Genomic DNA, 19,958 nt, shown 5'->3' with positions numbered 1-19,958 from the left:
AATCGCTCTTGGCCATCGCCCAGATCCTTTGCTCAAAGCTGCATCGTGTCTGAACAGCACCAGGCTCTGCTTCCCTCCCCTCTGCCCCTTCCCCAAGTACAGAGGAGAAATAAACAGTAGCACAACGGTCAGCAGAAAAGGATATATTGTTATCTAATTAAAAATACAGCAAAATTAAATACAGCAAAAACACAGGAGAGTAAGGAGCCATTATTTTACAGCACAACACACACTGAAATGCTGCACGGGAACATTAAAGCATCTGGGACTGTAACAAACTTACAGCACATGAGAGTCTGAGAACATTATTCCAAGAATTTCAAACTAAACAAAGACTAAATAAACAAGAGACAGGTGTTCAGAATGGTTTTGAAGAAAGACATGTCTTTTGAAGGAGGAGGGAAAAAATAAAGAAACAAACAACCCAACAGAAACCAGAAGCAAGACAGGGATTTTTCTAGAGCCCTCCAGGGAGGACCCTTCACAGCAAGGTTTCCCCGGTCAGTGCACACAGACAACTCCACCGGTTTGGGATTTGGCAGCCACGGAAAGCCAGCAGCAGAGCTTCTCAGGAGCTGCCAACAACAACAGCATCCACTACCAGCATCTCTTCCACCCAGACAGCAAAGTCCTAGGGCAGCAAATATGGCTTGGAACAGGAGAATCCCACCCCTCCCCAACCCAGTCGGACCCCGGAGCCCTCCCAGAGAGGCCTGGGGTCTCCCCAGCCCCATCCTCTGCTTGCACCACCTCAGGGTTCCCTTTGGGGCAGACAGAACACAGGCAGAAACCCTCCCCAGACACACCCCACGAGCAGAAACCTTCCAGCAGAGCAGCACAGCTCCGGGCTGGCTGCCATCCCCACATCCTCAGCAGGGCTCCGACCTCTCCAGGAGCTCCAGGGCACTCCCTGACACTCCCAGCAGCCCCACCAAGCCCCTTGTCCTTCCTGAGCTGCAGCTCCTCACAGCAGGTACAAGGGAGCCTTTGGAACCCCTGCTCTGAAGGACACACACGTGTTACACAGCCACATTCCGTTTGCTCACTTCCCTCCAACCTCAGTCAAGTGGTTTCAAAGACCAAAATCCTTGGATTTTTCCAAAGAAGGGACAGAGCAAAATGTACAGGGAAAAGACAGGATTTAGGCACCAGCTTCCCAACTGGAAATGAATCCTTTCCAATTCCACACAGAAAACAAGACAGAAGAATTCCTTCATTCTTCCCACTAAAAGAGGCAAACAGTGCCTTCACTGGTATTTAAAAACAGGTTTCCATTGCAAAGTCCCCTGTCTCTCTCCAGATAAAAAGTTAAAATCTGACTTGATGCACAGTAAAACTTCTCCCAGATCCCTGGCAGTTTTAGTCCCAGTAGCCAACAGAAGACAACAGCAGCAGAGGAAACGTCCCCAAAGGCTCTTGGCATCCCTGCAGGACCACAAAAACACTTGTACAGGATCTACAGCAACAGCACAGAGCGGGTCAAGAGCTCAGATTTTATTGACACACACGAGCAGGGAGCAAAGCCTCAGGGCTGGAGGCACTTGCCAAAGGACTGGCAAGTAGCTGGGCCACTGGTCCTGCCTGTCCCAGCGTCTCCAGGTGAGACTTTGGGCCCAGCAGGTACCAGGGGACAGGAAAGGCTCCTGTGACACCCAGTGTCCACTCAGATGGATTCCAGCTCGAGTCACCAAGGCTGAACCCAGGACTGGACCGGGAGGGGAGGGACTACTGGGATCAACATAAATAATACAACAGGGTAGAGGGGCAAAATATTAATTAAAATCATTTTATAATTTATTAAGAGGTTAAATAGTAAATAAGTCTCTGGATCTTCCACTCTCAGCAGGTGCCAAGATTTCACATTTTCCTGTGTCAGGAGATTCTGTACACCCTTCTTTTGATGGATGACAAAGCCAGAAACAGAATGTTGAGGACAGGGGTTAAAAGAGGGGGGCTTGACACTGAGAAAGGGACCAGAATAAAAGATAAAATACTGTGCCATCATCTTGTGCAGATTGAAGCTTCTCCCAGCAGCTGCAGCCTCCAAAGAGTTCAAAGATAAGGAAGGGCTGTTTGGGTACCTTCTCCCCCCCAAGTGCCACTCTTCCTCAAGAGAGAAAGGCCCAGCTCAGCACTGCAAACTTATCTCCGAGAGAACCTGTTTTTGAAAGCTTTGATAGTCTTTGCCATCATTGGTGCAATTTCTGCAAAAGAGAAAGACAAAAAAAAAAACAAAAAACCCACCACTGAATCAAACAAAAAAGCCTCCACATGAAAGGAAAAGTGATAGAAGAAGAGCTGAGAGCAATTGAAAGCTGCAGCCCTGGCAGACATGAGTGTTTGAGCAGGGCCCATCAGAGTTTAAAGGTCACAGACTGAGGAGAAGCCACTGCTTTCTGCACTGCACCAACACAGATCCCTGGCCAAACCCTCCCTGCTTCCTTCCCGAGAGCTGCACTCCAATTCCAAACAGCTGACAGACACAGGGCAGCAGGAGGGCAAAGGCAGAGGTTCTGCCTCGCTGCTACCATTAAGACAGGCTGGTACAGTCAGCTCTGAGCAGCTGAATCTGATTTTTCATGCAAAAACTTTGAACAGATTTCTTAGAAAGAGGAGAAATACCAACATCCCCCCTCCTGTACAGCCTGGAATTCTCCCCCAGCAGAAGCAGCTGTTTGTGAAGGAGAAGCTCTAGGAGGCCACAGGGATGTCCTGCAGGTTGTACTTACTCTTCACAGGGGGTTTCCTGGGGTCACAGGAGGAGAAGGTGCTACCTGAAGATGGGGCCGAGTGGGCACTGCTGGTGCTGGGCCCATCGTAGGACTGCTCGTCACTTGCCCGAGCGTGGCTCTTGCTGGGTGTGTACAGGACTGGTTTTATCCTGCAACAAACACAGAACAGGCATTTCCATAAAGGATTCACCGTGGTTTGGGGCAATTTTACAGACACACAGTCTGTAACATCAACAGGGCTGATACAAGGTGGAAGCAGCAGCGAGCCGGATCTCTGCGCCTCCCAGCAGGAAAGAGGTGATTGCAGTTACAAGTTTTCCTGCAAAAGGAGCTCCCAGACACACAGTATCCTTCCCTGAGCTTCAGGGGGCAGCTGGCAGGAGGCCCTGAGTAGCAAGTGCTACAGAGAAACACTCACTTGGTCTTCTCTGGCAGAAGGGGGCCTCCAGTTCCAAACTTCTCCTGTCTCCTCCGGACATCTCGAGGAGGCTTCGCTGCAGAGTTCACAAATGCCATCTTGGCCACTCTCCCTGCAAGAGGCCAGAGGGAAGCATCACTTGCATCCAGCTGGTTATAAAGGAGGCTCCTCACTGCTTGTCTTGCTACTGACAGTTCATCCACCTCTCACCAATCCATCAGTTCCAAAGAAACAGTGACAGCCTCCTTCCTAAGGTCTGAACCTCTCGCAGTGAGAAATCAGACTGATCAGTTCAGCAGTTCTCATTATGTTCACCCAAAAAACAGAAATGTTTCTCCCCACCCTGGTTCTCTTCCATGCCAGCATGGAGAAGCCACATGGAACAGCAACCTGCTCATCATTACTATAAAATACTGAGCTGCATCAACGCCATCACAGATGAAAGCAAGACGCCGCTAACCCACGAAGCAAAGGAGCACACAGAGCTAAGCAGCTGCTAAACTGGACTGGTGTTAAGGCCAAATGGGCTCCCCCAGCCCCACCTTTGGGTTTGTTGGCGTGGGCAGAGCCGATGTTGCGTGCCAGCATGAGCAGGCGCTGCTCGCGCGCGTCGTGCAGCCGCAGGTACATCTCCCGCCACGACTCGAACTCCTCGGGCTTCTCGTTCTTGAAGTCTCGCAGGCAGTGGTTGTGCCACAGCTGATCCGTGTCCTCCACCAGCACCTGAAGCAAACCCACACAGAGCTGGGATCCCTCCTGACTCCTCCAGTCCCCTTTCCCTCGGCACCAGCTCAGTGCTGGTGTCACCGGAATCCCAGCAAAGCCAGGAACTCGGGACTGGCAAAAGCCACGTCTTGCAATGAAAAGGTTTCGTTTGCTGTTCTGCTCTTGCAGGTGAGGACAGCCCTGCACATCACATCCCTTCTGCCAGGCCAAGGCACTCACATGGTTGCATTCCTCGATGCGATACAGCTGCTCCGGGGTGCACCTCTCCAACACCGGCTCCAGCACCGAGAAAGGGACACCACCCACTTCATAGATTGCTAGAGAGAAGCAAGAAGCACAGGGTGTTAATTATCCTGCTCCTTCCTTGCCAAGGAAAGGGCTTGACACCTTGAAACGCAGTGAAAAAACTGCAATGTTGCACAATACCATTCGGGATGAGGGGAGGAGAAAGGAACCTCAGGCATCAATATTTCCAAGTTGAGAAATATCTGTGCAAGCTCCGTTTGCCATTGTTGCAGTGCTTTAGCACTGCTTGAAAGCATTCTGGGCGTTGATCCCTGCAGCACCTGGGCTTCCAGTGGGATTTATCCCATAAAAATGGAGAATATAAATGGGAAATATCCCATTTATAACAAGGGGGAACTGCTGGGGTCTGTACCAAGTTGCCAAAATTTCAGTGCACAGTGACTCTGAGACAAGGTCAGGTACTTACAGTCAATGTTGTTACTGAGGACCCTGATACACTGCTGGTACAGGGACATCATCTTTGGGAGGTAGGCAGTTTTGGAGCCAGAGTACACCTGCATTTTGGAATTTAACCGTCGGCCTGTGAAACCAGCTTCGCTCTCCTCCACTGGCGAGGACACTGCTGTGGAGGGAAACGCTTGGAGTGAGGAGGGAACAGAGAAAAGAAAGAGCCTGTCCTGCTAAATGGCACAGGAGGCACAAACTGGAGTCACCCAGAAGTGACCTAAATGGCAAAGTCTTCTCCAAGAGACCTGCAGAGCAAGTTCAGGAAGGGCAACCCAAAGCCGGAGCCCCAGAGAAGCGTCAGTGAAGGATTTTTCTCATCTCTGATGGAGCACGTGGGGAGCAGCTGCTTTTTTATGAGACCTCTGCCCTTGGCAGACCCCACCAGAAAGATTTGAACCCAGCCAGCACCCTCCCCTGCTCTCTCCCACAGTCTGGCTCGTTCCAAACCCATTTTCCTGCCCAACATACCTTTCCTTTTTGTCTGGGAGCAGGTGATGGACTCGATGGAGGGAAGAGGACGATAATTGGCCTGGATGGGGGGCAGGGGGATGTCTGGTAACGTTGGTACCACATCTAAAATTATCTGGAAGGAGAGGATGGACATGGAATAAGACAGGAATACAGCAGATGTGACATTCCACCAGTGTACAAACAGCACTGAACTGTGGGGTTTTTTTGCATATTTTGCATAAAGCACTCAATGCTGCTCAGTTTGCACCAGGGAACAACTTCAGGGGGTGGCTGCCAATAGGAAGAAGATGAAATTTGGGATCTGAATAATTCAGCACCTTCCAGAAAGAGCCATCCATGTTTTTAACCTATTCAAGACAAGCAGAGGCATTTCCTTGACTCGATTTACCAGTTCTGCATCTTCTCCTCTTCCTGCAAAAAACTTTGCACTGGTGGAGGAGAAAGGAACCTCAGAAACTGAGGGAAACTGAAAACTTTGATATGGAGTCTTATGAAGCACTTATTATGAATGGATTTTAAATGCTGTTTAACCTTATAAAAACCACTTTGTAAAGAGCCAAGTGTTTAAAAGTTGAGTAAAAAGATGAAACAGTAAAGATTTTACATATTAGTCCTTATTTATACACCAAACCCTGGCACCCATGTGACAAAGGATCTGTACAGAAATATTGCTCATTTTCCAGGCTTTCACAAAAGGTTTGTCTTCTGGAATGAGCTGCCTTGTACCACCAGTTCTCCCATTTCTGGACACTAAAAAAGGTCCATTTTAGAGAAGCATAAATACGCGAGAGGGGAGACATGGGAACCTCTTTAGCAGGAGATGGACTGCAAACTGGGCTGGATTCTAAGCTCACATCCATAGATACTCTACTTTCTTACCAAACCTTACCCTCTTTGGTTTAGGAGGCTCTAGGGTTTTCTTCTCTGCCTTTTTCTCACTTGTTCTCTTGTGGCTTGGACCTTTCTGACTGGAGCTTGAGCTGTTGGTACTGGCTTTGGATCCGTTCTGTTTGCTGTGCCCTCGGTCTTTGTCCCCAGCTGACCCAGCTGAGGGTTTGACCACTTTCTTTTTCTTTTTCTGGGGCTGGTCATAGCTGAGATATGACTCAAACGACATTGTAGGTTGTTCAAACTCATCCTCTGCTTCCCCCTCCCCAGAATTTGAGGAAAAACCCAGTGATTTTTTGTCCACATCGGAGATTTTGCTCTTCCCCTCCGAAGACTTTAAGCTCCCAGAACCCCCCTTTTCCTTGATCCTATTGCCCAAGTCACTCTCCGCTTTCCGTTTCTCTGAGTTTGAGCTCTCCAGGCTCTGCTTGGACTTTTCCAATTTGCTCTTCTCAGAGTCCCGATGCTTTTGCTTCTTGACATGATTGTCTAAGGATTCCTCCGAGTGTGGCAACGAGTGCGACTTCTCCTTCCTGGAGGTGCCGATTTCCCGATTCTTCTCCTTTTTGGTGCCCTCTGACGTCCTCTGCTTCTCCTTGCTGGCCGCTGCCACGGGGGATTCTCGGAGCTGCTCTTTGAAAGAAGCCTTGTGCACCCTCTCTGGGCTGAAGGCAGAGGTCCTGTCCTCCCCTCTGCCATCGAGTCGCTGCTTCTTGTGCGAGGACTTGTGCTCTTTGCTCCGACTCGCGCTCCCTTTGTCGCAGAAATTGCCGGAGCCGCGCTCCCGGCCTGCCCCGAGCTTCTCCTGGAAGCTGTGCCCTTTGCTGGCTTTCCCGTGGAATGGCGCCGGTTCTTCCTGCTCCTCGGAGGCAGAATGGTCTGTGTCCACATCCTGAGGGCTCTCACTGGGCTCAGGTGACACGGCTTGCCCACAGTCCGAGTACTCCTGGTCTGAAGAGAGCACCGGGGAGGATCTGCCCCAGCCCTTCCCCTGGTGGCTGCTATAGCTGTAAGTCTCATAGGCTCTCTCAGGCCTAGGATACTTTTTGGACTTCTTTTCCCTATGATCTGGGCTATAGGACTGGCTGCAAGAAGGCTGGAAGGGTTCTGAGTATTCCTGATCAGCCTCCTCATCCTCCCTGAGGGAAGATTCCTGATGCCTTTTGCTCGAGCTGCTCCTCTCATAGTCACGGTCTTCAGAGTCCAGATTATTTCTGAAGGGAGAAGAAACCTAAAAGAGTTAGATTAATACTGCCCAGCATGAATGAAAAGAGCCATTCCCTGGACTGGAACACCTCTCATGGAAGACCAAGGTTGTATGTGGTAGCTTTGTGGCAAAAATGCCACTAAATCTCTGAGGAACAGCAACAATCAGGGATTTTAAAATTGCATTTCTAGTGCAAGAATTGATGAAGCACTTTTATTATAACTAGAGACAGAACCTTGTCTGTGCCTACACACTCCTGGCTGTGTGATGCTGTGGGAAAAGTCCCCCACTTCAAAACGTGGGAATATCACTCCTTTAAATTCCCATTAATAACTGGACTTTTATCACTCAAATCTATTTTTTCTCTTCTGGGTTCAACACAGCTTTGTTACTGCCACATGCCTGCTAGCAATAACTTCCAGTTTCCATGGGATTCTAGCTCATAAAAGTGTTCTTTCAATTTACTTGGGCCTAGAACTTCCTGCCTTCAGAATCATAACATGGGAAGCAAGCAGATTGCATCTTTTGCTTTATTAAGAACACTTTTTCTGACATCTCCTTTTAATCGCTTCATCAAACTGCAAATTCTTGAAAGCTGGCCCCAACTTCCACATGAAACTGCAGCTGTCATCATCCCAACACTCCAGAGCCAGCAAAGGCAGGAAGTTTCTGCCAAAACAAGGCAAAACCCCCGGGCAGAGTTTGAATATTAGTTGTACAAGTTTTTCCAGAGCCTTGGCCAGAGAGGTTTGAACTATCCACTGAGAAAACATTCCCAGAGCTCCTCCATGGGGCTCACTCACCGCTCAGCCTCCTGGGCCACCGGCACCAGCTTCTTCCACCTGGCCACGAGGTCCTTGGCAAAGTCTCCCACCAGCTCATGTTTCCTCAGGCTGTTCACAGTCTTCCCAACTCCTGTCTCCTTCAGGAGAGAGCCACGAATCCATCTTAGCAAAACAGGAATTCTCACCCCTGCTAAACTCCCTAAAGAGTCAATGAAATCAACACACTCCCTCCTGCTGCAAGGGAGAAAGTTCCTTGATCTAACAGCAAAGATATCACTTTTATTATGTCTTCAGCTGCTCTATATCACTCACTACATGTAAATCAAAGGTTAACTCTACCTCAGACAAACACTAACGATTTGTATTAATAACCCAAGTCGGTATTTACCATGAGAGCTGGCAAGTTTGAAGACAGAAGCTATTAAAAACCGTAAGGATTAGCATTTCCTCATTTCCTGCTGATTTGTTCTTGCTGGGATCTGCTCCAACTCTCTTATCCCAGTCAGGTGTTAAGCTTTTGGGAGAACCGAGCGTGACAAACTGTCCTCCATGGCTTCCCTCCTGGCCTGGCATGCCCCTTCCCTGTGCCTGGCACTTCCAGAACCTTATCACAGTCACGCCCGTGTCACTGGGCTGCAGCAGGTGGCCGAGGGAACACACCCTGTTCCAGGGAAAGCAGCACTTCCAAGGAAAACAGCCCTCCCTGGGAACCCACAGACACGATGAAAATTCCCAGAGATTGCACAGCTCTTACCACGAGGATGTCAACTGTGATGGGTAACTCTGACAGCCTCTTCAGACTCTTCAGCAGCTGTGGAGACAAGAGGAGAAGGGTTCAGAGTTGTCACACAGAATCACAGTCAGGGACTAGGGAGGAAGAAAATGCTGCACTGACTGAGAGCTCCTTAGGAAGATCCAAGTGGCTGACAGCTGCTGTCTCGCTCCAAAAAAGCTCCTGAGAAGCTGAACATGAGGGCCAACTGCAAAAAAAATCTCTTCTCTGCCCACAAAAACCCACCAGAAAGTCTTGTAACACACTCGAATATTAACATTTGCTTCACACGGGACTCCAGCTTCAATCTGGCTTAAAGCACTGGGAACAGAAACACACAGCAGGAGGAAGAAAGGACCTGGAAGCCTGTGACTCTCAGAAGGTGGTGGTGAAATCACACCCCTTGGCAAGAAAAAGGGGAAGGAAGATTTCTAGATGCTCCTAAGAGGGGAACCTGTGTCTCCAGTGCCAACAGGCTCTCTTCAATCAGGTGCTAAAGTCAGGGATCAGCACCTGATCCCTTCCAAATTCCCTTCCTCTTGCTCCACTCTTTTCTCTTCCCTTCACCAAACACCAGAGAAGTGTTTTTTCCTCCACACACCCCAAGCAAGGTTCTGCCAGCATCTTCAGATGCTCCATGGGACAGGGTGGGACAAGGAGCCTTCTCCAAAGAGGAGCTGGAGGACTTTGGCAAGAAGGAACAGCTTCGAGCTGCACCAGGGAAGTTTCAGGTTGGACACCAGGAGAAACTTCTTCAGGAAAGGGTGGCCAGGCATGGGAAAGGACTGCCCAGGGAGGTGGTGGAGCCACCATCCCTGGAGGTGTTAAAGGATTCACCTTTAACACCTGGCTCTGGGCTGGCTGACAAGGTGGGGATCGGTCACAGGTTGGACTCGATGATCCTGGAGGTCTTTTCCAACCCTAATGATTGTGGGATTCCATGAAAGGGATACCTCTGCCAGCCAGGTGGTTTGGGACACGGCCTCACCACGATGCCTGTTGGCTCTGTAGCTAGAGTACATGGCAGAACACATCTGACAGCACTGTTGCCCCTCACATCATTTCCCACAGCTCAGCTATAGCCACAGTCCAGCCTGATCAGCATTCCCATTATTATAGCCCCTATACAGCCCGGGCTGTGCTCAGCACTCCTATGCTATATGCCATACAAAGGGCTGCCCCTGATCCAGAAATCTTCTCTTTAAAGCACTGTGCTCGTGCTCAAATCAGCACTGTCAGCCTGAGCTGACACCCAATCACCCCCAGAACCACCGTGCAAGGACCAAACAGGTTTGCAGGGCTCCTTCCTTTGGAGCGCTCTTGCTTTCAGAGAGGAAACACTCCTCGACACCCAGAGAAGGGTTCCTCTGACATAAGCAAAACCACAACTTCTGTTCACTAGAAACCAACCCTTTATATTTAGGATCTAATAACTGTGACAGAAGGTTTCGGTTTTCTTGGTTTAGAAGAGTGAAACACTGATACCAAGAGTGGCTGCTGCTGCCTTGCCAGCACAGCTGCTCAACAAGTGCACTGGCAACTGAAGGCATCAAGCCAAAGGCAGCAGAGCCCAACTCTGCTGCCTCTCCTCGGACTTCCTGCCACACTTCAGGGGTCAGGATCCCTCTGGGAAGGCCAAAATCCTTCAGGGATTGGTAATAAAGGAGTTTGGACTTGTGTGCGCAAAGGGAACAGGAACGGAAAGAAGGATGGATTTTTGTACTGGATAGAAAAAGAGTAAATCAGGACAATATTAAAGCAACAGCATCTCCGTGAGCTAATTAAATTCATAGAAAGGTTTGTTCAGAGCTTACAAAATCCCACTGTGAGAGTAAGAACCAAAGGAGAACTCGTTCTGGTGTCACTAAATCCTCCCAAATATTTTCTAGCTACACCCCACTGCAGCATCTCCCACAGTCCTGCTTGCTCTTTAGTTATTTGTTGCCTTCAGGGCTGAATTCCAGGAAGAGAAGTGCTGTTCTCAATGGGAATGCTGTTCTCAGTGTGGTTGGAGACCAGGAGAGCCACACTCTTGATCCAGAACACGTCTCACGAGGAGCTGAGTTATTCCACAGCCACTCAGTCGATTCCTCAGTGGAACACAGGTCCTTGTGCATGAGATCCACCAAGTGAGGCAACTTTGATGCAGTGAGGCTTAAAAACTCCTACTAAACTTTATGTCCTTTGGAAACAAGCTGATGGAGTTCATCCCACTGAGCCGTACAAGGACATCAGGAGGAACTGTGGACAACAGGAGGAATTTCTTCACAGAAAGGTGGCCAGGCATTGGAAGGAGTCCCCATCCCTGCACGTGTTCAAGAAACAACTCAATGTGGAACTCAGTTGATGTGGAAGGGTTCAGTCAAAGGCTGGACTCGACCCTGGAGGTCTTTCCCAACCTGTAACAATCCTGGGATTCTAAATCTGGCAGCTCATCTTGGAAATAACCAAGATCATACAAATCCTGCAAGGGAGACCAAACACCAAGCTCATATCTTGTGAGACACACACGACCAAGCTCTTCTAAAACACCCCAGCACAGGGCAGGGCTTCTTTTAATCAAGACACAACCCACAAAACTGAACTCCAGCTCTAATCAAGTTCTGTTGAACATGGGTGGATCATTTTCTTTCCTTGAAAGAAGGCAGCCAGACGGTTAGAACACTAAAAACACACACTAATATCAATTCACTCCAGCACAGTCCGGCTCCTGCACCTCCACAAAGATGCTCTTGCTCATGTTTTCCTTCTCCTCTTTCTTCCCATAGCCCTGGAGCAGAGCTTGTACCTCCTCTGCTGGAAAAAAAAGACATTTTCCAAACCATGACAGCACTGTCCAAGATTTCACTCACATTGTTCCTTGCCAGCAGCCCAATTTTCACCCGAAACCAGGAATAACAACGCTGTACCTCTTTCAGCAAAGCAGTGAGTTGTACATGAAACTGGGCAAATATTATTCTTTCACATTCCTGATAAAATATTTTGAAAGGACCAAGCAAGAAAAGTGAGGACTGGAAATGGTGTAAGGGTGGGCAGCACCCAGGGATGCCATGGATTTGTGCCTGCTGATGGGGTAAAATTTCTTCAACAGGAAGGTCCTTACAAGATCCATCAAGACAATGCAATGACAACTAAATTCAGGCTTTAAACCACTAATGCTTCCAAGGATATGGCTGGAAAAGTATTAGAAATAAAGAATATAGGTCACAGGGCCTTTTTGCTGGGGAAGAAAAGAGCTTTTCAAGTGATTACCCTGCTTTACCTCCTCTGCCCACCTTGCAAAACCGCCCAGGATCAACAGAGCAAGAAACGACTTCACACCACGAGGTCACTGGAGAAAGAGTCGGGCTGTGCAAACACTGCCCAGGGCTTGCAGTGCTCCAGAAACACACCAGCAGTTCTTGCCCCGAGCTCACACAAGGGGCAGGGAGCAGCAGCACAAATCCTCTGTGCAAAGAGAGCTGAGACAATATTCTCTTTGCTCATGGTCTCAGCACCACGAAGCTCAGACCGCCTGGAACTGACTCCTTGGCAGTCCCTCAGCTCCATGTGGGGCTCCAGCAGTTAAACCCTGCTCTGGTCGTGGCTGAGAGGGTGAGAAGAGTAACCAGATCCCATCACATCACCCCCAGCCAGGCTGGAGCTCCTGCAGGGGTTCCCATTTCAAAGGGTCAGCACTCGACATCCTCTCCTCCTCCTCCTCCTCCTGGGTGGTGGGAGATCTTGGGAAGCGAGTTGTGCAGGTGTTTGTTTCGGTGAACCAGAGCCAGCCCAGCACGGAGCAGCTGCACAGCCCTGCCCGCACAAAGCGTGAACCTGGGAACACTCTCAAAGGATGCTCCCCCTTTCAAACAGGAGAAGGGAGCAACAGCACGCCCGAGCTCAACCAGAATTCCAAATCTCACTAGAAAAAGCAGCTCTGGTGCCCAGCAGGACAGTCGCTGTCACCAGCCGAATGTCACCGAACACAGCGCGCCCAAGGCACAGCTGAACGCTTCGGGAGGGGGCACATTCCCTCCTGGAGAGGGGCAGGAAGAGCCAAGCGAGTCCCCCGAGGCCGGAGGGAACGGCGGCGACAGGAGCCAGCCGGGAGCCGTGTCCCCCCAGCCCCGCGGCGGTGCCTCCCTGCGTGGGCTCACACCCAGCGCGTCACCGGGGCAAGGCTCTTCCGCAGAGTTCTGCACTGCCCGGCGGCCCAGCCCTGCCACGGGGCACCCCAAAACGGACCCCTGCTCGTCACTGCCATGGGGCACCCCAAAAGGGACCCCTGCCCGCCACTGCCACGGGGCACCCCAAAAGGGACCCCTGCCTGCCACTGCCATGGGGGTATCCCAAAAGGGACCCCTGCTTGTCACTGCCACGGGGCACCCCACGCGGGACCCCTGCTTGTCACTGCCAAGGGAAACCCCAAAAGGGACCCCTGCTTGTCACTGCCACGGGGCACCCCAAAAGGGACCCCTGCTTGTCACTGCCAAGGGAGACCCCAAAAAGGACCCCTGCTTGTCACTACCAAGGGAAACCCCACGTGGGACCCCTGCTTGTCACTGCCAAGGGGGCACCCCAAAACGGACCCCTGCCCGCCACTGCCACGGGGCACCCCAAAAGGGAGCCCTGCTTGTCACTGCCACGGGGCACCCCACGCGGGACCCCTGCCTGCCGCTGTCGCGGGAGGACCTGCCACGGGACCCCTGTCAGCACCCCAAGCCTGCCGCGGGGGCGCCCCACAAAGGCCACCCGCCCGCCGCAACGGGACCCGCAGGGCCTGCGAGCCCCGGGCCGCCCGCACGTCCCAGCCCACGCACCGCGGCCCCGGCCGGGCACGGAGCCGCACGCAAGGGAAGCCCCGGCGGAGGGAGGCCCTGCCCCGCGCCCCGCCGACCCCCCGTGCCCACCGCTGGGACCCCGGCGGGCCGAGGCAGCCCCCATCACCTTCTTGGGCTCGGCGCTGCCCGCCAGCCGCGCCTGGAGCCGGCCCACAACTTCCAGCACCGACTCCGCCATGTTTACTGCTGGCGAGCCGGCGGCGGCGGAAGCGGCTTCAGCGCCCGCCGGACCCACGGTGCTGCCCCGCCGCCGCCGCCATCTTGGCTGAGGGCGGGAAGCGGAAGCGGCGCAGCGCGGCTTCAGCCATAGCGGATGCGGGCGGAGGGCGGCGGGCGCCATGTTTGGGGCTGGCAGTAGCGCCATGTTGAGTGCTGGCAGGGCGGCGCTGAGGGGAGCGCGGCCGCCGCGGCTCTGGCAGCTCAGCCCTCAGGATGGGCTGTCAAACAATCCCGGAGGAGCCTCTGGAGATCGTCCAGTCCAACGCCCTGCCCAGGCAGGGTCACCTGGGTCAGCTGGCACAGGGACACGTCCAGGTGGGTTTGGGATGTCCCCACTGAGGGAGACTCCAGCCCTCCCTGGGCAGTGCCACCCTCGTGGAAAGCAGTTCTTCCTCATGTAGAGGTGGAATTCGTGGGTTTATGGCCATTACTCCTCATCCTGTCACTGGGCACCACTGAACAGAGTTTGGCACCGTCCTCTGACAGCCCTTGGGGATGTTTGTATGGATTGATGGGATCCCCTCTCAACATTCCCTTCTCCACAGTCTCCCTTCATCAGAGAGACGCTCCAGTCCTTTAATCATCTTTGTTCTCTTTTAGACCCACTCCAGCAGCTCCTTGTCTTTCCTGACCTGAGGAGCCCAGAATTGGATGCATTTTTTCCTGAGGTAATGGCACTTCTCACCCATTCCTATTGCCCCCCAATGGCTGCTTTTCCTTGGGATTGTTGAGGAGGTTCTTGCAGCGCTGAGTCTCAGCTGAGCCTGGATCTGAGCCCAGCCCATTCCAGGTCTCAGTCTGGACCTGAGCCCAGCCCATTCCAGGTCTCAGTCTGGACCCGAGTCCAGCCCATTCAGTGTCCCTAAGACTTGGCTGACCTCACACCACCCCAAAAGGCTGCTGTAAGTGTAGAAGTGGAAAGAGCAGTCAGCTGGCTGGGAGGAGGATGTTGTATGCGGAAAGTTGAGGGTCTCTGTGCCTCAATCTGCAAATCCTGGCGCTGGGCAGAGCTTCCCCCTGGGCAAACCTGTCTTGAGAGCAAGGTAAGAGCAGCCCCAGCCTGTGGGTGAGTCATGAGAGCCAGGACACACCTGGCAGGATCAGCAGAGACCTTGTGTGGGGCTGGGAGCTGCTGAATAATGGAAAATGGGGGAAAAGTCTTTGTTGCTTTCTAAAATGGAGAAATTATTAACAGCAAGAGTGCCTGGAGCTGCAGTGCCCAGGGAGTTTTCCAGGCTGGCTGGGAGGTGGCTGTGACTCAGGCTCTGACTGAACCCACCTGCAGGAAAAGGAGCTGCTGTCAGAACCATTTCACATCCAGACACAGGGAGAGAGCAGCAGCTGGGTCCCACTTTCAGGACGTGACAGTGTGATAAAATGAGGCATCAGTGGTGTAAATTGGGGTAGCCCCATTCCAGGGATGGAACTTTGCTCCTGAATCCCTGTGGCTTCCGAGTCATTCCTGCTCTCCCTGGCACACTGAGCTTGGCCATGCTGGCACTGCCACTTTCCCAGTCCAGCCCAGCCTTGAATCCTCTTTCCTGACAGGGACTTTTCCTAAACTTTTCCCTTCTCCATGTTCTTGCTGGAGTCTCCTAACAGCCCCCTTCCCTCCAGGTGCTAAATACGAGCTGATTAATCAGTTCCAAGAAACTTGATCTTTGTGGCCAAGCGCGATAAAGAGCCCTAGACATGTGAGCAGAGCAGTAACAGCTATTTCTGTCCAGATTTGTTCCGTCCTCTGCTGCCTGCTCCCAGCTCCCTCAGAGAGGAGGTGAGGTCACTGCTGAATTTCAGACTGGACGTTCTAATGGGATTTGGGAACATTCAGAAGCCCATGGCCACGCTGGCTGTGTGGGAGGATGGAATGAGAGCAGGAAGAGGTACCAGAAACGTGTGCAGTGCTACAATCCCGACTTCCACGAGTAGGCTGAGGGTGAGCTCTCCGAGGCCATCGTGGCTGTCTCATGCTGCACCATCTCACTCCCACCATCCCTCCAGGTCCAGCTCTGTGCCCTCAGCAGCAACCAGCACGTAAAGAGCTGAGTTCCACACGGCTTCTGCCACCAGCAAGGGAAGCACAGCGAGCTCAGGGGTGTGGGACAGCTGGATAAGGGAGACACGCTGATGTTTGGGGTCACTGCAAACTTTGGGAGTGAGGAAATTGTCCCCTGAACTGCCTCCATCTCCATCTCAAAGCTTAAGCAGGGAATGCAGACACAGGACAGAAGAGCTTTTCTCCCCAGCCTACGTGACTGGATTGCAGCACGGATTGGAAAACACAAAGGGGGAAAAGGAAGAATAAAGCCAAACCATAATAGTGGAGAAGGACCCTCGCTTCCATCAGCTTCCCCAAAAAATTCACAACATAAGTTAGGGGTTAGAAAAATTTATTTACTTCTCTGGTAACAGGAACTGCTCATTTACCAGGAAGGATGATGCCATCATACTGTGAGGGGAAAAGAAAAAAAAAAACAAAGAACCAAGTGAGAAATCACCATCAGGTAAAAGTGCAGTACTGCTGTGCAGAAAACTTGAGTCACTACAGTCATTCCAAACCAACACAGACATGGAAGACCAGTTTTCCTGCAGCCAACTGCCTTTGTGCTGTGCTGGAATGTCCAAGGGAGCTGTGCTCAGAGAATCTGCTCAGCAGCTCCCTGAAACAAGCAGCCACACCCTCCACAGGCTGGTCTGACCAGCCCAAAATCTGAGCCCTGAGGGTAAAAGTGCCACATTGAGCACAACCAGGCAGGATGGGGGAAACAGGAATTCAGCAAGATCAGGCAGGAGGCATCCCTGCACAGGGTGTGACCTGTGTAGGTCCAGGCAGCCTCCACATTTTCTATAAAAAAAAACCCCAATAAACTATCAGCAGTCCCCACCTCTGAGATTTCCAACCCAGTTTTCAGCAGCTCCCATTCTTATCCTATTGTTCATTATATGGAGAGATGAACCCAAGAATTTGTTTTATTTGTGGGTCTCTCCATCCTCCAAGTGTGGCCAACAAATCCTATCCCTGCCTCCTCACTCACGAGCCACAAACATGCAGCTCCTCCAAAAACTGTGGGAGCCATTTACACAAGAGCTGGTAATTCCTCCCATCTCTCCTGCCAAGAGTGGCTCTTTCAGTTCAGCACACCCAAAAAAGCAAAACTTGTGCTCGAACATTTCTATTTAGTAGCAGCAGCTTTTACTGCTGTGGGACAGTAAAAATCTACAATTCAAGCACTCATCAAGATGTGCCCAGTGATTTTCTGCAGCCTTTCCACGAGGTGTTCTGCTGCTGCTTGCTGGGGAACTCTTGGCATACAGAACTGAAGGTGGACTGTACCTTTTGCTGGAACCAGCGCATGGCTTCCTCCTTCCCAATCCTGTGCTTGGCCCCGATGTTGCCAGTCCTGCGTTTCTTGTCAGCAATGCTGAACCCTGGCCTGCCCAGCACCTGCAGGACAAAGCCAACAGCACTGCTTCATCCTGGCACTTTCTGTTTCTTTAAATCAGTTTTCCAGGAGGGAAGCCTGGAATTTCCTCCTCAGGGATGCCTTGCTGCTCTCACTTTCCCCAAAGCCAGCCCCACTGTTTCTATGTCATCCTAGGAAGCGCTGTCAGAGCAACAGGATTTGTTTCTGAAGAGGCTTTGTGAGATTTGTCACGAATCAGGGATTTTATGGCAGCTCTGGGAATCTCAGATTAGAAAAATGACAACAAAACCCAAGTTTATCTTCCAACAAGTCCATGGGAGGCAGTGCTTGTTCTAGGCTCCTTCTGGAGCTTTCCCACATGCCCAGAAAACAGGGAGTACTCACCACGTAGAAATCCAGGCCGTAGATACCGATACTGGGATCATATTTAATGCCCAGATCGATGTGTTCCTGGATTCCAAAGCCAAAGTTCCCCGTGTCTGAGAAGTTGTTTTTTCTCAACTCGTATTCTCGCACCTGAAACGTTGGTTCTTGGTCATTATTTTGTTCCTGACTGGAGGAGAATTAAAACTCCTGCCCACTGCTACCAGACCCCCAACTCGATCACAAGCTATTGAGTCTTTATCCCAAAAAATTTTACTTCCAAATTGCAGCAGCAAAGAACAAAACCCCCAAAAAAATCAGCTCCTGCACCAATTATTTCTTAAATAAGGTTGAAACAGCACCCAGATAAATAGTGTGAACACTTCATGCCGTGTATCTGACCTGCACCTAGATCAGCTGCAACGTTTTGGAGCACACACCCCTTCAGTTAGAAAGGAAAAGTTCTGTTCTTTCACAAACCAAAGATCCAGCCCCAAATCCTCACCTTCAACCCCTTCTCCAGAATCTCCTCTGCTTTGGCCCCGCGAACCGTGCAGTGAACAGCGATTTTCTCGTTTCTCCTGATCCCGAAGGACCTCACCGTGTACCGGGCTGCGGGCAGCAACAGTCACACTTAGGGGACAGCCACAGAATTCCCACCCGGAGATTTGGAGCTCCTCAACTCAATAAATTCACGGGAATTACAAAGAATCGAGCCAGCCTCACATTCCGGCTTAAGGGGTGCTGACAAAGAGTTTGGAGACAGAACTAAAACAACACGAACGTGCACGAGTCCGTGAATATTTAATCCCCCCCAGTTCTCCAGCAGCTCTCCCGACACCAGCTCTGCCAAGGAGCCTTTTCCTGGGAACCGCGCTGCCACTGCACCCACGGGAAGGGGAAAACCCCCGAGGGAACAGCCAAGGCTCCTCCGCAGCCCCTCACCTTTGGAGAACACGGGGGTCTGCCCCGTCAGCTGCTCCAGCACTTTGGCGGCGCGGGTGAGCCGATCCCCGCTCTCCCCGACGCAGATGTTGAGGCAGAGTTTGCGGATCCGCAGCTCCCGCATCGGGTTCTCCTTCTCACCTTGGTCCTGCTGCGGAGAGACCACACCGCGAGTAACCGGGGGTGCTCGGGGCGCGGAGAAAAGCTTCCGCAAGCGGACACCGCGCCCCGCTCCCCGCCGGGCCCGAACCGCGGAGCCGCGGCCGCTTCTGGAGCACCGGGCGGGCCGCGGCCTAGTCCCGGCAGCCGCTCCCACCGGCTCCTCCGCGCCCATCCCGTCGCCGCGCCCATCCCGCCGGCCTTCCCCGCTGCCGCCCGCACGGGCCGCGCTCGGGAGAGCCCCGCGGAGCGCGGATGGCGGCGGATGGAGCAGGCCCGGGCCGCGGTTCCGGCACTCACCGCCATGATGGAGGCGGGGAAGAGGCGGGCGGGGCGCGGCCGCGGGGAATTGTGGGAGCGCGCGGCGCCCCCTGGCGGGCGGAGGGCGGCGTTGCCATGGCAACCCCCGCTCATTAATGCCCCTCATTAATTAGGGTAAATACCAACAGTAATTGCAATTAACCGAGAGAGGAAAACACAACCCGAAGCGGTTGTTCGCCAGCCCTGGTTGGTGCCAGAACCCTTCCTGAGCCCCAATTTTTGCACTGGGAATGACTTTCCCTCTGTGGGATATCTCTCGGATCGCTGTCCCAGCTACATCCCTCTCGGTTTCTTTTGGGAACCCCCTCACTTGGCAGAGCATGAGACAAAAAAAAAAAATAGAAAAAGAAGAAATAACAGTTCTTAACTTAGGATAGACATGACTTAGCGAAAATCCAAAACAAAGTTCATTCTTCCTTGGAGCAAGGATGAGGGGAAGTCAGGCTCAGATCCCCAGAACTCCTTCAGGAAATGGAGGGTTTCAAGAGCTCTGTCTGGAATCTGGATCCTATTTTTGTACCGTTTGGGAGGGTTGGGGCTGGCAGCCCATTCCCCACTGCACTCAGGGGAGAGCAGAACTTCCCAGCTTCTCTGGGAAGGGGGCAGCCCAAACTCACACCCCTTTGGAGTCCAAGCTTCTCTTCAGAGGCCACATCCTGGGCAGAAAATGAAGCTCACACTCAGTAAGGATAGCACCAGCTCAAGGCTTTCCCTGTTTATCCCCTTTTCCTGCCTCCAGCCACCCGAGCTCTGTAACGCCATCAATTATTTTTCCCCACGTTGCTTCTAAGCGAGGATGAAGGATAAATGAATAATCAACTTGTCTCATTAAGGAGCGAGAAAAAATGCCAGGAGTCTCCATGCAGAGGGTGTGAAAAGCCTCTGGTTAAAAAGTACCATTTGCTGCTTCATTATGGATTTCGTTGCTCCAAGAACAGCTTAGTTGGAAAT

General features: G+C 52.0%; 2 protein-coding genes and 1 long non-coding RNA gene across 6 annotated transcripts; 1 reads left to right on the top strand and 2 right to left on the bottom strand.

The window, feature by feature from the left end:
* Positions 1 to 1,772: 1,772 nt before the first annotated feature.
* ELOA (elongin A) lies at positions 1,773 to 13,939 on the bottom strand. Of its 2 annotated transcripts, none has more exons than XM_004174389.6 (11): positions 13,682 to 13,939; positions 8,735 to 8,791; positions 7,999 to 8,117; positions 5,990 to 7,202; positions 5,098 to 5,212; positions 4,589 to 4,744; positions 4,096 to 4,193; positions 3,693 to 3,873; positions 3,151 to 3,262; positions 2,730 to 2,881; positions 1,773 to 2,204 (listed from the first exon to the last, which is right to left on the bottom strand). In XM_004174389.6, exons 1-11 carry the CDS (start codon positions 13,937 to 13,939, stop codon positions 2,143 to 2,145), a joined length of 2,523 nt encoding a protein of 840 aa, XP_004174437.5. In that variant the 3' UTR covers positions 1,773 to 2,142. The 2 variants fall into 2 exon arrangements, with proteins under 2 accessions (XP_004174437.5, XP_030146143.4); XM_030290283.4 differs by having other exon boundaries at positions 4,589 to 4,741.
* A 29-nt stretch (positions 13,940 to 13,968) lies between these two features.
* Positions 13,969 to 17,726, top strand: LOC140680470 (uncharacterized). The gene is made up of 3 exons (XR_012051793.1): positions 13,969 to 14,109; positions 14,395 to 14,462; positions 15,412 to 17,726. It is a non-coding gene; the product is annotated as an uncharacterized lncRNA (long non-coding RNA).
* On the bottom strand, positions 16,168 to 19,118 carry RPL11 (ribosomal protein L11). Of its 3 annotated transcripts, none has more exons than XM_002196660.7 (6): positions 18,987 to 19,118; positions 18,528 to 18,678; positions 18,088 to 18,194; positions 17,604 to 17,735; positions 17,129 to 17,239; positions 16,168 to 16,243 (listed from the first exon to the last, which is right to left on the bottom strand). In XM_002196660.7, exons 1-6 carry the CDS (start codon positions 19,098 to 19,100, stop codon positions 16,214 to 16,216), a joined length of 645 nt encoding a protein of 214 aa, XP_002196696.2. In that variant the 5' UTR covers positions 19,101 to 19,118; the 3' UTR covers positions 16,168 to 16,213. The 3 variants fall into 3 exon arrangements, with proteins under 3 accessions (XP_002196696.2, XP_041576766.1, XP_072773994.1); XM_041720832.2 differs by having other exon boundaries at positions 18,528 to 18,675; positions 18,987 to 19,050; XM_072917893.1 differs by lacking the exon at positions 18,987 to 19,118 and adding an exon at positions 18,844 to 18,876 and having other exon boundaries at positions 18,528 to 18,675.
* Positions 19,119 to 19,958: the final 840 nt, after the last annotated feature.

Source organism: Taeniopygia guttata, chromosome 23, assembly GCF_048771995.1.
Source record: "Taeniopygia guttata chromosome 23, bTaeGut7.mat, whole genome shotgun sequence".
Lineage (NCBI taxonomy): Eukaryota > Metazoa > Chordata > Aves > Passeriformes > Estrildidae > Taeniopygia > Taeniopygia guttata.
Note: the sequence above shows the minus strand (reverse complement) of the source record. Positions and strands in the feature narration are given on the sequence as shown.